This window comes from Egretta garzetta, unplaced genomic scaffold, assembly GCF_000687185.1.
Source record: "Egretta garzetta isolate BGI_Z169 unplaced genomic scaffold, ASM68718v1 scaffold341, whole genome shotgun sequence".
NCBI lineage: Eukaryota > Metazoa > Chordata > Aves > Pelecaniformes > Ardeidae > Egretta > Egretta garzetta.
Window position 1 is genome coordinate 32852 of NW_009258546.1, and position 14857 is coordinate 47708.

A 14857-nucleotide genomic window follows, 5' to 3' on the forward strand; every position below is an offset into this window, starting at 1 on the left:
CTATGAACATAAAAGGCAATTGTCTTTTTTATCACCTGTCAAAACTGTGAATGTATTTAAAGCTCTGAATGTTAAACTTAGTTATTGTAACCTTCTGTTTTGAAGTGTACTGCCGAGTCTCTAGGACTTCCTCAACATCTTCACGTCTCTGGAAGTTGTCCCTGTGAGACAACTTCCATCTGGTGCTGGCCGAACACAGCTCAGCACCTTGAATTGGTTTTCAGCCCGTATTATCTGGCTTCCACCACCAGCAGGGCTGAAATGAACTACTGGCAGAAAATGAATTATCAGCACATAAGTACTGCTGGTCTTTGCTGAGACCATACAGTAAGAACTGGATAAAATTCTGGGCTGTCTATGGGATTTATGCAGCAGCCACTCTAGTGTGGCAAGGGAACCAGTCTTCTGTGCCCAGTGTGAGAAACCCATCCTTTTAAAACATCTGAGTTTGTGTCTTCATGTCCAGTTTGGAATGTTTTAAAAGCCAAGAAATTGGAAACAGTCTCCTCTTGTTGTTGGAGGCTATTGTTATGAAGTGTGTAACTGTCGTCCTTCTCTGGATAGAACTGTCCTAAATCAAAGCATCTCCATTCCCTCCTCTGCATCTGGATTGCTTCTTGCAGCCACTTCCTCCCCCCTGTAAAGCTGATCGTGATCACTAACAGCGTGAGTGAGTAGCCCTCCACTGCCTGTTCTGTGCCCAGCATCCTCAGCCAGGCGTGTCCCGGAGGAAGATGAGGCTGTTGCCTTTTTCTCTCCATATTGCTCTAGTATCCTTCTGTAGATCTGGAAGTAGCAAAATGTCTCACTATAACACAGGTCTTTTGATCTCGAGTTGGGTGTGTAATTGCTTCTGGATCATATGTTCCCTGTCTCCTTCAGTGGGAGGAGCTGTATTAATAATCCACTCTGCGATCAGCTGAGTCTTTACTATTTTGGGGGGGCTGTTTCTCACAAAATAATGCAGATCCTCTAGTCAGATTTGAAAAGCTGCACTAAATGTCCTCGTTTGCTTATGCATCCGTTTCCTCACAGCAAAATTTCTTGATAGATAGGAGCAACAGGCCTGGTGTTCAGAACACAAAACAGTAAATGGATAGCAGCAATGGCAGTTCTTGTCTGCAAAAATCTGTGGTGAAACCATGGTAATGTATTGTCATAAATGAAGTTTTATTACAGCCATGTCAGAATACTATCAAAAGAACAAGTGCTACTGTCTGTTTCCATGGAGATCTTTCCTGTTCCCTGGGGAGCCGAGGAATCGCGTGGTATTGTGCAGCTATGCCAGCTGCAATTAGGCAAGCACGCTGCTTGAGAAATACACATGTGGACACCCAGCAGTCACTGGGGACAACAATGGCCAAAGGTGTACACCATGCTAACAGAGGCTTCTTCAAATGCCACTAATTTTCATATATTCAAAACTAATGCAGTGCGGTGAGTTGAACCAGGTTTTATAAGAATGCTTAGGCTCAGAGAGAGGAAGGTACAGAATCGAGGGGGTGACAGAGGTGCGCAAGGGAAGAGGACAGGGGAGGTGTAAAGAGCTTATTAGCTTACTGATGAGGGGTATATGCATATGCTTGATCAGCAAGTAGTTAACTGCTTATTTCTTACTTCGTGCACATACCAGACTTCTCGGTGTTTGAGAGAAGAGGGGTATGTTTTCTTGTTTTCTTAGGTTAGACCTTTGCTCAAATGCCCTAAGCAACTTGGCCTAGAAAGCCCCATTTACTACTGGTAGGGTTCTTTAAGTCAAGTTGCTAATTCAGTTGTTCTTTAACTTAGGGCCAGGGAACTTTGATTTTTATTCTTTTTTTTTTTTTTTTTTTTAATGATTAATTTTAGTGTTGTTTGGTATTTGTATTCGCTTGATGTACTAATTAAATTTAACACTACCTCTTGCTATAGCAGAGCCTGCAATATATCTCAGGCATGTATTTGGACAGTTTCTTAACTTCTTTTGTTTAGCTACAATGTTTACTTCTATTACAACAATAGAAAGTGGTGAATCATTCATTGCAGTAAATGCTTTAAATTTGCACGTGTTTGCATCAAGCTGTATTTGGATGAAGATGTTGGTGCCCTGAAGCACGTTTATACGCCTGTTTACTCCTCCCCATGCTGAAGTGTGTTCCAAGATGTTGAGCAGCCAATTGCAAGTTTGAGGGGATTTTCTTTCTTTTTTTTTTTTTTTTTTTTTTTTTCTTTTGGTAAAATCCTGCCCAGGTTCCTTGGCATCTTCATAGAACAGCAGCAGCAAGTACTGGAATGGTTTTCCAGGCTGGTGAGAGTCATAGCTGATAACGGATTCATCTTACATGTAGTAACTAAGCTAGGTCCCTTCAAGCTGTGTGGGAAGTACAGTTGGCTGATGAGCAAAGGAATATTAATTTCCTTTTCTACCTAGGGTGCTGTTAAAGCAATCACATTTAGCAAAAATGTGCCAGTATGCTGCTCTGGAAATCGTAGTGTACTGCTTTGCTTGTCTTACTCCTCCAGAGGACATGGCATGGTTACCAGAAGGTGGTGTTGCCCTCAGCCTTGATCTCCTGGGCTTGGAAGTAGAATATGCTGCTTTTCTGTGCCTGTCTGCTGAAGACTGAGGTGTTGGGTGGTGTGTTAACCAGCACAGTGATTTGAGAGAGCATTCCCTGAAGAAGTCCTTCCTGAATCAGGTGAAAGATACTGCAGTCTTGCAAAGCTGTTCCACTTCCATGTAGAGTTGTACACCTCCTTTGAATCAGCTCCTGTGTAGGTTTGTAGGCAACGGGTGCTCAGGGAGACTGAGGGGTTTGGATCTTCTCTGCTGCATTTGTTCCAAGATTCGGGTTACTCCCAGATGATGGCCTGTTAGGATTGAGAGCACAACCTGTAAAGCTAAAATCCTTAGGGCTACACTGTAGTTGTGAGGTGGGGGAAATATATCACGACATGGAGATCGAGTGGAGCAGAACTGAACTGGATTGACTGACTCGCCTTACTAGCACTGGAGACTGATACGAAGAAATCAGAAGGTCTCAGGTTCTGACGTGTCACGAACTATGAGTTAGAGGGTGACGAGTGTTGTGGTGATGATGTCACCCGACCCAGTGAATATTAGCTGTGAGCATCCATATGCTCGCTTGACCTGGTGACATTTGGACAGCTGATTGATGTATGACATTATAGGGTCTCTTTCTGAAACACAGTGAACAGCCTCATCCATTTAAAAAAATATTATTTCCTTATTAAGTAGCAAGAAATATTATCAGTCTAAGTAATGAACTAATTTCCATTAGATTATTGTGCTTGCTCTTGGGTAGGGTTTGATTTTATTTTTACTATGATATTTTAAGAGTCCAATTTAGCTTTCTGTGCATATAACCATAAAACTACTTCTCTTTTAGCAAGATGTTGAGTTGAACCCGGTAATGTTGAGGAACCTGGATAAAGGCATGTTTACAGGGGTTAGGGAGCGTGGATTCCTTTTTGCCCTTTAGACTGTATTTGTCTATAAATACCGCTGGTTTTGCACATGTCCAGTCACTTGACTCCTATTAACTTGCTCATGGAGAACGCTGCTTCCATCCGCTGCTGTTCTGCGTGTTGGAGTAGCCATTCCAGAATCCCAGGCACATCTGGAGAGACCAGGCTCATGTGTACAGTCTGTCATGTGTTCATAATAAATACCATATAAATACACTGTACATATACCATATGTTTCATAACTAACTTGAAAGTGAATGTCTACCTGTATAACTGGTGGAAGCTGTTGGACAGGACTCATCTTGTGGACTCTTTTGGGGAGGGTCAGCCTTTTCTAAGGGGTCTGCTGTGCCAGGCGCACTGTTTGTCAGTCTGACTTGTAGCTGGACAAGCGCTCCCAGGCTCTGAGGACTGCGGATACTGACTGGCAGTAGACACTAGACTAACTAGACTAACTGCTCTTTGAATAAGTGATTGAATTACAGTTCTTGCATTTGAAGGCTGAGTTATTGTCTTAGTAGGAAAAGTTTTACTGCAAAAAACTTAGTTAAGCTGCACACCTGCAGTTTGTTGCTACAGCATCATCCTTTTTTGCATAGAACCTGCAGAGCTCAGGTGTGTCTGTGTCCCCAGAGGTTAGATGTAAGCAGTCGCTCAGAAGACTTGCAGAATGCATGGGACCTTTATTAACACTGATAACTTCAATCCTTTTGCATTCAAAAAGTGACCAGAGAATTTGTCTGAAAGTAGAAAGCCGTAATTAGGAGACAACACTGAGGAGTTTCTTCCTCCCCCCAGTACATGCTTCTTTCTTATATGTCTATATGCCTATGCAGTCTTTTCTTGTATATATGTTAAATGAATATGCTGTCTGGCTTGTGGCATGTTTTTAGGGATGCTATGGTCAGATCTCGATATATGTACTTCCTCCAAGCTGAAGAGGATTTCCTTGCAGGTTCCAGTAATAACAGGTTTTAAGAAACTGCAGGAATCATGGTTCTTGTAGTTCTGGGTGCAGGCAGAGTTGCAAAGCATTTCAAGTCGATTCTGACCAAAGCTGTTCTGACTGACACAAATACGCTGCTGTCATGCTGGGCTGACTGGAATCTACTCCCTAACGCTGCGTTTGTCACTTGTCTGTTGCAGGGATTTACCTCAGTATGGGCAAAAGCAGTGGCAATCCTATTTTGGTCGAACATTCGACGTTTACACCAAACTCTGGAAGTTTCAACAGCAACATCGGTAAGGGGATGTAGTAGGCAGACGTGTTCTGTGGATTTAAGTGCAACTTTTAATCTCTGGTATGCCTAGGGGGCCCCAGTTAAGACTGAGATTTCACTGTGTTATTCAAGCATGAAGGGAGGGAATAGTCGCTTCCTGTAGCGCTCACAGTCTAATGAATTAAAATGTTGCCGTATTTTCGGTGTGACTTTTTCAGCAAACCCTTTTGCTCTACTTGAATGCATGTTGCTTTAATATATTACCAAGGAGAAGCTGGGATGATGGCTTCTGCAGTGCAGACCCATCTGGAATGGTGTGAAGCGTCTTGCTGCAGCGTGGGCTCTGATCTTTCACACCTTACATTGCCTGCATAGTCTGAGTGTTCTCCTGGGAAGTTGTGACCTTTTGTTATGTGTATTTTGTGCAACATACTTATGTCTAGCTCTTGAAAGTTTATGCAAGATAAATGGTCCTTGTTCTGGTGTGTGTATGCAGTGCTGTTGGCTCTGTGAGGGGCTGCTACTGGGAATGCCACACCAGTAATGAAAGCTGAATTTGGCCCTACAGTGGCTCTTTGTCTTGTCTTGTGTGATGTTCTGAGAAATTCCGCAATGCCTTTTAATCTTTCTTTTCTCTCTTGCGAAATAGACAAGTATTGGACAATCGGTATGGGTTGAAGCGGTGGCAAATTGGGGAAATTGCTTCCAAGATTGGGCAGCTCTATTACCATTATTAGTAAGTAAGCACAGAAAAGGAATGCAGTGCTAGTGGCAACTCCGTGCCAAACATCTGGATACTCAGTCAGGAGAAATGAATTTATCAGTTGAGTCATGATGCCTGTTTCTGCATGAGAAGGCCCTTGGGACTGCATGGGGGTGCTGCAGAGAAAGGCACTGGTGAGCGCCAGACCACGTTGCTAGTCACGTTGATACTGCCTAAGGACTTACCTGCTACCTCAAAATGTCTCTAAGTCTTCCATGCGTGCTGCATTCGACTCTTGTGCAAAAGTGTCATTGACAAATTTGGGAGCTTAATGTTCCTTTAAACTTCTGAATTAACCTGTCACCTGTACATATGGGCACAAGACGGTCAGATTTGATTGTTATCTGAAATGGAATCCAAGCTCTGAAATCTGTCTTCCCAGCAGGCACAAGGAATGAGAGTCTGGCTTTCATACGATGTTACTTGCGGAGGGAGTTTTGCCACTGATGCACAAGATGGTTGAGGGGGCAGGAAGGGAGGGTTTGGCAAGGATTTCCATCTGAAGCAGTGAGCTAATCTGGTCCTTCCTCCACAGCTTGCGCACTTCAGAAACCAGCTATCTCAATGAAGCTTTCTCCTTCTATTCAGCAATTAGGCAGAGGTCATACTACTCCCAAGTCAACAAAGAAGACAGGTATGTCTGAATGAATGCCCTTGTTTTTTCAAGACTAGAATGGTGTATGAAAGCAGCAAATAACTATAAGCTGTAGGATCATGACTGGGATACAATCAGTGTTGTTGGAGGAATTTTCTTTTAATCCTCCTGCCATGATTAAAAACCTCAGCATAAATAAGAACTCTGCTGTGTGACTGCGGGAATATTCTATTATCTGGTCCTGGCTAGAAAGCTATTAGCCCAAAAGTTTTGTCATTTTGAGTCCTGAGCAGTATCAGCCCTGGGGCCTAGTGTGCTGTGGCTGGAAGAAGAGTCAGTTGGGCTAAAGGAGAGGAACCTGTTTGCTTCTAACCAGGCTTTTCAGGGGACCATCAGTTAGTACTGCAGTACAACAGCCCTCTGTAACTGATTGTGACAAAGTCCGAGAACTTCAGGAGGCATAACATCTTCCTTTTTAAGATGCTGTACTGCGAAAGGTACACTCAAAGCAGGGCTGTCTCGTGGCAGTGCAGAAGACGTGCTGCCTGCCAAGAACATAGATATAAATAAGAATAGGTAGAGAACTCTGTTCCTATCTTACATTCTAGCCAGTAAACCTGGGTTCCCTCATCAAAGTAAAGGTCTGAAGTCATCATCAAGATAAATGCAGAAGGTTAGTTAGGGAGCTTCCTGCCAGGCATTCAAGGATCTCTGGACTTAAACTAACTGCATGTCTCTAGTCTTGATGATATCTAAATGCACCTGTGTGCCACAAAAAGGTGAAAGTTTCCCTGCTCTGTTCTGATACCTGTTGATCCTATTATCTTCTCTCTTAAAAAAAAGTCTCTGCATTTCAGTCTGAGTGCTTGAGCTGTTTCAGAGAAGGTAGGATTGACCAAGCATGTTTCTAGATGCTGTCAGAAGATTTTAGAAATGGATGAGTAATTATGGGCTATGCTGACTTGCAGATCTCTAAGTTGTCCCAGGTGGGTGAACTCTGAGCCAGCTGTGATACCGTGTGATGCAGTGGGGTCAGATATTGCCCACGAACTGTCAAAAGGTTTGAAGAGCCAGCTATTATATCTGACTCCCATGCCTGTTCTCATGTAAGGAGTCTATGGGGAAGGGGGAGGCTGTGGCTTTCTTGATGTATATTTTATGTCCCTGTATTCAGTCTTAAACCTCTAAGCAGCCAGGTAGCTATTGATCTCTATGTGAATTCAGTTAGAACTCTTAATCTGCAGAGTGTTCAGCCTTGCTCTAGTCTTAAACTCCTCCTCGCCCTTACCGTTGTTGCCTACCTGTGTTCTATTTTAATCTCCAACTTGGCTGTGGTGTTTTTGTTGTGTTTAGGCCTGAATTAGTGGTTAAGAAGCTGCGTTACTATGCAAGGTTTATAGTGGTTTGTCTCTTGCTCAACAAAATGGATGTTGTAAAGGACCTTGTAAAGGTATGTTAAAATGAGGATAAAGGTGCTAAGGGGTGGGAGGTTGCTGGTTATTCAGTGCTTTTCTCCTAATGAAGGAATCCATAATATAGTCCATTTCAGCTGAAATATCACTCATTAGATCTATGATGATAGCTGCTGCTGCTGTGGAGCTTTTTTTTTTTCTCATTTAATTTATTGTGCTGTTGGATGCCACAGAAGGAAGGAATAACATGGCTAGAGCTATGGAAAGATTCAATATGATGTAAACATTTGGCTAGAGAAAAACTTTACAAACTTGTATAGTTAGTTAGGAATAAACTGTAAGATGCATGTTACTCACCTGGAAATGTGGGGATCATCTGATAACTCGGAGTACATCTTCATTCCTGTAGTAGATTTAAGACATTGGTGGAATCTGCCCCTGCGAGTCTTCGTGACACACTGTTGCTTGGAAAGCCAGTGTCTCCAAGCCTGATGTTGAGCTTATTTCTCTTCCCTTCCAAACTGCAGTCGCTCTGTCCCATGTCTAGAACACATCTTGAATAAATTTTGCACCTTCCAGAGACCCATCAAAATAAAACCTTGCTAAATTACATAGATATTACTATGAAATTGGAGAGGCTGGATCTGTATATGCCTCTGCTGTGGGAGTAAAGCACCGAGTGCCTGTAAAACAAGTCTTTAGGTACAACAAATAGAGTAGAGCCAAATGTCAATCATTGCTTTTCTAGTATATCTGACACCTAATGTAATGAATATCTTCTGTGAATTGGACATTTAATAGTGACACTTTAAGCTCAAAAGGTTTGGTAGCATTGTTTGAACACCAAGTAAAAATATTCCAATAGCTGCAGCCTGGATAGGGAGGTACCCTCCAAGTACAACAAAGGAACAGCATGCTTCTCCTGACAGCATATGCTTCCCAAACCACTCTAACAACCTTGCTGCAAGCAGCTTCTGGTATTGACAGTTTTGTGTAGGTTGCATTACTGTCTTCGTGTCTGAGCTTACTTGAACTGCTAGCTTAGCTTAGTAGCAGCTAAAAAAGCCACACCATTCACTTTCTCAATGTATTTAAAGTTACTTGTAAGCTGAAATTTGAGTCCTTGGTATCCATAGCTTATGGTAATAACCAGTGACATAGCTGTATGTGAGTGGGATAGTTATACTTAACTCCAGATATTCTTTGCATTTGGACCTACTTAAAAGACACTTTGCATTGCCAAAACTCAGTGTAACATTGGCATTCTGTCTCCTGAAAGAGCGCGTTTTGGCTGGCATGTTAGTCATAAGTGTGCTGCATATGTTCTCAAGTAATTTATTTTTTTATTATTATTCTTAAAGGCCAGCACAGCTAAGCAAATTGTGTAGTTACTGCCTGCCTGTTAAGTTTAAGAAGTGATTATGTCTGTCTTCGAACTCTTTATATCAGGAGCTGTCAGACGAAATTGAAGACTACACTCATCGTTTTAATACTGAAGATCAGGTGGAGTGGAACCTGGTTCTTCAGGAAGTGGCAGCGTTTATTGAGGTGAGAATACTATTCCCTTTTAGTTGTCAGTTTAAAAGTAAAATTTTGACTTGTTCACCAAAGTGTTCCTGTATCACCAGCTCTGTGGTAGGCAGGTGTGCCACGTGCAGGGACAGTATTCCCGTCCAATTTAATCTAATCATTAAAATGTGTTCACAGTAGCATAACAGTGACAGCCATTAAAGTGTCTGAAGAGTCAGACCTGGTCATGTAACATACTAAAGACAGAAGCATGAAGCTGAGGTACTTTTGGTCACCTTATTGTTTTTATTCTTGGTGTTCAGAAAATGGTGGAATTAAAAGCATAGTAGTTATCGTGGTCAATGTTTTGGAGAGACTGCCAACTCTAGTTCTGTTGTTGTGGAAGCCAGTCCAATTTGCTGATGTTTTGATTGTGTTTCAGAGTGTACTTTATTGAAGTACTGGGCTATTACACTGGCGGTGTATAAGCAGTATATGATGGGAAATATGGTGTAATCATGGCAGTTAACTGATAGGCTGTTAGCATAGTTGTAATTCGATCAACTTCTAAAGTTTGTTAAAAGGAAAATAAATCTGTTTATTCTGTCAAATGAGACAGTGTTCTACTTTCCTCGTCTTGTACAAGATGTCACTATGTAACACGAATATTTATTTAAGTATTGCCAGACTGGATGGCAGCATTATCATTTGCTCATCTCCTTTGCTATTTATTTCTAGGAAGCGAAGGCGAACTAAAATAGTGCAGGATTCTTCTGTATTGTAGGAATGTTTAGTTTATTTTGTGTGAATTCGTAAGGTTGTTGATGACATTTGCTTCCTCAGGTATAGAAAAGCTGAAGCAGAGCTCGTGTCATTTGAGGAAGTATGTTTGTCTGTTTGCTGTACCTTCATGTACTTGTACCATGTATTTGCTTGCAGTCCCTAAGAGCTGTTGCTTTTCCAGGTGGTGAGGCATTACTCTGTAGTCTGCATACAAATATATGTATGGCAAATTAATTTTAAAAATCTGCCTCAGTTATGAAATGTTTACTGTAAGTGAAAAGACCTTTGGACTTTTCTCTGACTGCAAATCTGTATGTTTTCTTGAATTCCTGATTTATTCTGGTTGCTTTTTTTAGGCAGACCCTGTCATGGTTTTAAATGATGACAACACCATTGTAATCACCTCTAACAGGCTTTCTGAAACAGGAGCTCCGTTGCTAGAGCAGGGGATGATAGTGGGACAGCTTGCTCTTGCAGACGCACTGATTATTGGAAACTGCAACAACCAGGTAAAAGAAATTCCAAGGACTTGGGTTTGTATCTTGGTAGTTCACAGTCCTTCCCTCTTTGACATTCCTTCTGATCATACCACAGTGATTCCAACACAGGCAAAAATTAAAATATTTTGATTGTGATGTTTGCAGTGGCAGTGAGAAGAGGTTCTCAGAAATAAGAGCTAAAAATGAAATGTTAGATATTAGACCTGTAGTACTGACCTCTTCTTGCTTATATTCCATGTCAGTTAAGTAGATACAATTGACTTTCATATACTGCATTGTTCTTAACATTAAGCATGAGAGCCCTCTGGGGTATGTCTAGAAAAAGCTTGACTTAGGCTTTCACATGACGTATTCCAGCTTGTTGCACCTTCAGTTGCAACACGAAGGGGTTTTCAAAAGACATTCAAGATCTTGTTTTTTAGATGATGATGATAGTGAAGTTGTACAGACTTCATGACTTCTCTCTGAGCTCTTTTTTTCAGGTAAGCAAGGGAGTTGTATCTAAAGTACAGTTTGTGTATCTGTTTCAGATTTTGTCTAAGTTTATAGTACTTAGTGGTTTCATCACTTGATTTGTAAACACCCCAGAAGAGCCTGTAATTTGCAAAGTGGAGGTCTGTGCTACAGTGAACTGTCTTGGTAGGCCAGTAATAAATAGACTTTGTCCCCTGTGAGCTCTTCTGAAAGTCATTCACAGGTCTTCAGAGATTCAGAGATGATGCTGACAGATCCCTGAGAGACAGAAAATGGTCTCTCTGGTATGCAGTTGAATCTCTTACCTGGATAATTTCAAAGAAACAGTCTTTAATCTGTATCTGGCAGAGTAAACTGTTTGACTCTCTTGCAGGTCAAGTTCAGTGAATTAACAATTGATATGTTCCGAATGCTACAAGCGCTTGAAAGGGAACCGATGAATTTAGCTTCACAAATGAACAAACCTGGAATGCAGGTAAATTCCATTTCAGTGACAAACCTGACAACAGATCTTAACTGGGGTTTGTTTGTTTATTTTGTTTTAAGTGGTGTACTCCTTCAGTATTGTTACTGCGCAGAGCAGGTTAGTAAAGCTGTTGTAACTCTTGCTAGAAGTTAGTGAAGAGTAGCTCAAACCCGTGGAGTTTGATCCAAGTACTGTCTTCCCCCTCCCCCCTTCTTTTTTTTTCCCTCCTTAGCAAACCTTGAATAGTGGAAAAAATAGCAGAAATGAATATTTGGGCATCATGTCCCAAATGGTTTACATTGGTCTGGCCAAGGTACTACTGAAGGGGTGCCATGTCTGTCCTCGTCCATATGTGCTCACCCCTTCCTTTGCACTCTAGCAGTCATGCAGCCAGATAAGTTCATCAGCTTGCGAAGTCACCTGTAAGTTAAATATCCTCTTCAGAGAAAGCATAAACAATATTTTATCTGGAGGCAAAAGGAAATATCTAGATTCTAATTTATTTAATTGAGATGAGGGGTGAATTTTTTCATTCTCTGCTTGGGTGATTCTTTAGAGAGTAAGAAAGATTTAGGTAGCAAATTTAAGTGAGGCATGATATAAAGTTCTGGTTCAGATGCTGTACATCTTGCTTTACTGTGTGGTTGGAAATGGAGCATGGGCAGGCCATTTGTGTGGGGAGTGCGTTGAAGATGAACATTCTAATAAATAGAAACTTAGAGGGTTATGAATGCTTTGATAATGTATGGTTCTTGGGGTTTTTTTGTGTTTTGTTTGTTCTTTTTAACAGGAGGCAACGGAGAAACCAGCTAGGCGGGAAAACCCCCATAAATATCTACTTTATAAACCAACTTTTAGCCAGCTATATACATTTTTAGCAGCATCATTTAAGGTTTGTGAAATTGATTAATTTATTTGTAATAGAAAAAGACCCAGAATGGTATGTGACACTGAATGAAATGCGGTTGAGATAATATTTTCTACCTCAAGATAATTAAGCCTTTTTGGCCTTCTTAAAACGTTTGATATGAACTTCAGAGAGGATGGAATTATTATAGACATGTGTAATTTGTGTAGTAAAGGCAAATCTGTTGACTGCTGTGAAGGGAAAGAAAAAAACTCATTTTAAGACAGAAGCCCAGCTTGCTGTTCTACAGAAGTTATGATATCATTGCTAAAATAGAGCCATCTTCAAAGCAAAGCTTGAACAACTCCTGTGTGCTAGCCGTCAGTATCAAGAGTGGTGCATGGCAATACTATGGAAAGCCTTAAGTAATGTAATTTAATCATATTCAGTAATTTATTTGTGCCTGTGTATGTACACACACACCTATATATATATATACACATTTGTATTTATATATACAGCTAAATATATAACAGTAAGTGTTTCCTTATATGAAGTATATCTATTTCCTATACATATATTATATAGGAAATATTTCTTGAGATAAGAGATCTGGAAAACAGAAATGTCTTAAGAGTATTCTTCTACTTCATGTTGTGCCAAACACAATCCAAGGTCAGGGAAGTATGTCAGGAAACTGTTGCTCTCAAGCACTGTATGCCTGGTAGGCCTCTCGTTCTGTATCCCATTTGAACTGTGTATCTCTCCTGCACGTGCTATATTTTTATCTGCCTGTCTTACTTTGTTACCCACCACTCTCTTCCATGTAAGTAATCTTTACATTTGTAGACTTTTTTTTTTTAAATACAGCTGCTGTGCTTATTTAATAAAGTTGCTGGGCTCATTATGCTTAATTATGAGTGTACAAAGTCAGCAACTTAGAATTTAATAGTAAAGAGAGAATATGAATCCTGTAAAGAAACAAGTTTCAGTTTGTTTCAAGAAACAACTGTAAAGCAACAGCTGGTGAGGTGAAGGAAAGTGCATCCTTACTGCTTAGAACTTTGGGTGCCTGCATACTCTGCCTTCTGCAGAAATTAAAAGCATCTGTTTCCTCCTGCGGACAGCCCATTAGAAAGGTGGAAAATAGAGTTCTTTTACAGGTCTATACAGAAAGCTGGATGTGTTGTGCTTGTCCAGCTGAGAAGCATCAGGGGGAGGAGACAGATGTTGCAGATTCTGGGGTATTTGGAAACAAAGAACTTCCTTTAGGATCCCAAATTGTTTGGGAGTTAGGGCCTGCAAGGACCTTGGCAGCTTTTGGTTTCCATACCTTGGAAAGGCTCAGATCTGGCTAGGTAGTAGGTCAGTCTATGTGGAAGCAGATGCTTATTTAGTGCTGCTCGAACCTCTAATATCAGCCTAGAGGTCTGTGTGGTTAAAAAAAAAAACAAAAAGTGTGAACACACTATCAGTTTACACTTTTGTCTGTGTACTTGACTATTTGAAGGGGCGTATGTGGTGGGGAAGGGTATATGCACATAGGAAGAATGGAGTGAAGGGAAGCCAGAAACAGGAGTAGCACAACCTTAAATGGCGGTGGTTTTATCAACGTGATGATTGAATATTAAAATAAAGTTATACATTTCTTCTCTTGCCACTCTTCTCTTATTTGAATTCCAGGAGCTGCCTGCAAACAGTGTACTGCTGATATACTTGTCTGCCACGGGCGTGTTTCCATCAGGTCGTTCGGATAGTGAAGGTACAATAAAGGAATGCTCCCTGTCATGAACAGGGCTTGAATTCTCTGTATGTTCCAGGACAAGTGACCAAGAAAGATGTCACAAAGCTCCTTTTAAAAGACAAGTCAATTTTATTCTCCTGTCTACTTAGTAAGATAGCCTTTTTCTTCCACAAACAGTAGTTAATTCCCTGTGTTTTAAGTAGTGTGCACTAACCTGAGGCCTTTTCAAAGGACATATCCAGTTTTTGATGCATCTGAAGTATTAAAAGCTTCACCAATTTTGAAGACCACATGGCTCAATTGATGCATCAGTGCGAAGTTAATAAAATGGCTAAATGGCACTTTGTGATTCTTTCCAATCTCCAGAACTATGAGAACATATGGTTGGGAGATGGGTGGTAAAAGGGCTGAAGCGTCTGCAGGGACTCTTCTATTTGCACGCTTGTTAACCTGACAATTCAAGCCCTTCTCATGATTTTTGACAATTCCCCTCACCTCATCCTCCTGTTCTTTGCAATCTAGCAGAATATTTGGATGCAGCTGCAATCTAAAAGCTGAAAACTGGTTGGCTGAAGTAGACACAGTCAAAAGATATGTTTCTATAATCTAAGGGGGGAAAAAAAAAAGAAAAGTTTTTAACATCCTAAATATTGTACACGGCTCATCTGTTTGCGACTTGCATTCCTTTATAAGATGCATGCCTTGTCCATCCCAATGCATGATTTATAGAGCTCTCAAAATGTTAAAGGAAAAAAAATCCCTGTCAGCTTTGGATTGTGGCAGTGATTTTTTTAAAATGCTTTTAACATTTTACTTTTTGCTGTAACCTGGTGATAGGCTGTAACTAAACAGTGTTCTTTAAAGCCTGTATTATGTCCACTTTGCTGCATGCATTGTTTGAGCTTAACACCTTACTGTAGAGGCATCCAGGCTCTGTCATCTGAAGAGCTGCACGGTCAGACTTCAGTTTTCATTAAATGAATCCCATTACAACTGCATTCTTTTAATAAGGTAGCGTAGTCTGCACAGACCAAAAAGTTCTACCTTTATTAAAAGGGAGAGCAGCTGCAAGTTGC

At 40.9% G+C, this 14857-nt stretch overlaps 1 protein-coding gene across 6 annotated transcripts in view; it reads left to right on the forward strand.

Moving 5' to 3' along the window:
- SCAI (suppressor of cancer cell invasion) overlaps positions 1–14857 on the forward strand; it is a 32930-nt gene that overhangs the window by 2972 nt on the left and 15101 nt on the right. For 2 of the 6 annotated variants that reach the window (XM_035903051.1, XM_035903059.1), the window contains exons 2-11: positions 4615–4710; positions 5338–5424; positions 5987–6085; positions 7015–7152; positions 7400–7496; positions 8908–9006; positions 10107–10259; positions 11098–11199; positions 11981–12082; positions 13721–13799. In XM_035903051.1, coding sequence (XP_035758944.1) covers positions 4615–4710; positions 5338–5424; positions 5987–6085; positions 7015–7152; positions 7400–7496; positions 8908–9006; positions 10107–10259; positions 11098–11199; positions 11981–12082; positions 13721–13799 — 1052 coding nt within the window. The remainder of the gene's footprint in view (positions 1–4614; positions 4711–5337; positions 5425–5986; positions 6086–7014; positions 7153–7399; positions 7497–8907; positions 9007–10106; positions 10260–11097; positions 11200–11980; positions 12083–13720; positions 13800–14857) is intronic. The other 4 variants (XM_035903072.1, XM_035903065.1, XM_035903086.1 and 1 more) reach the window with 4 other exon arrangements.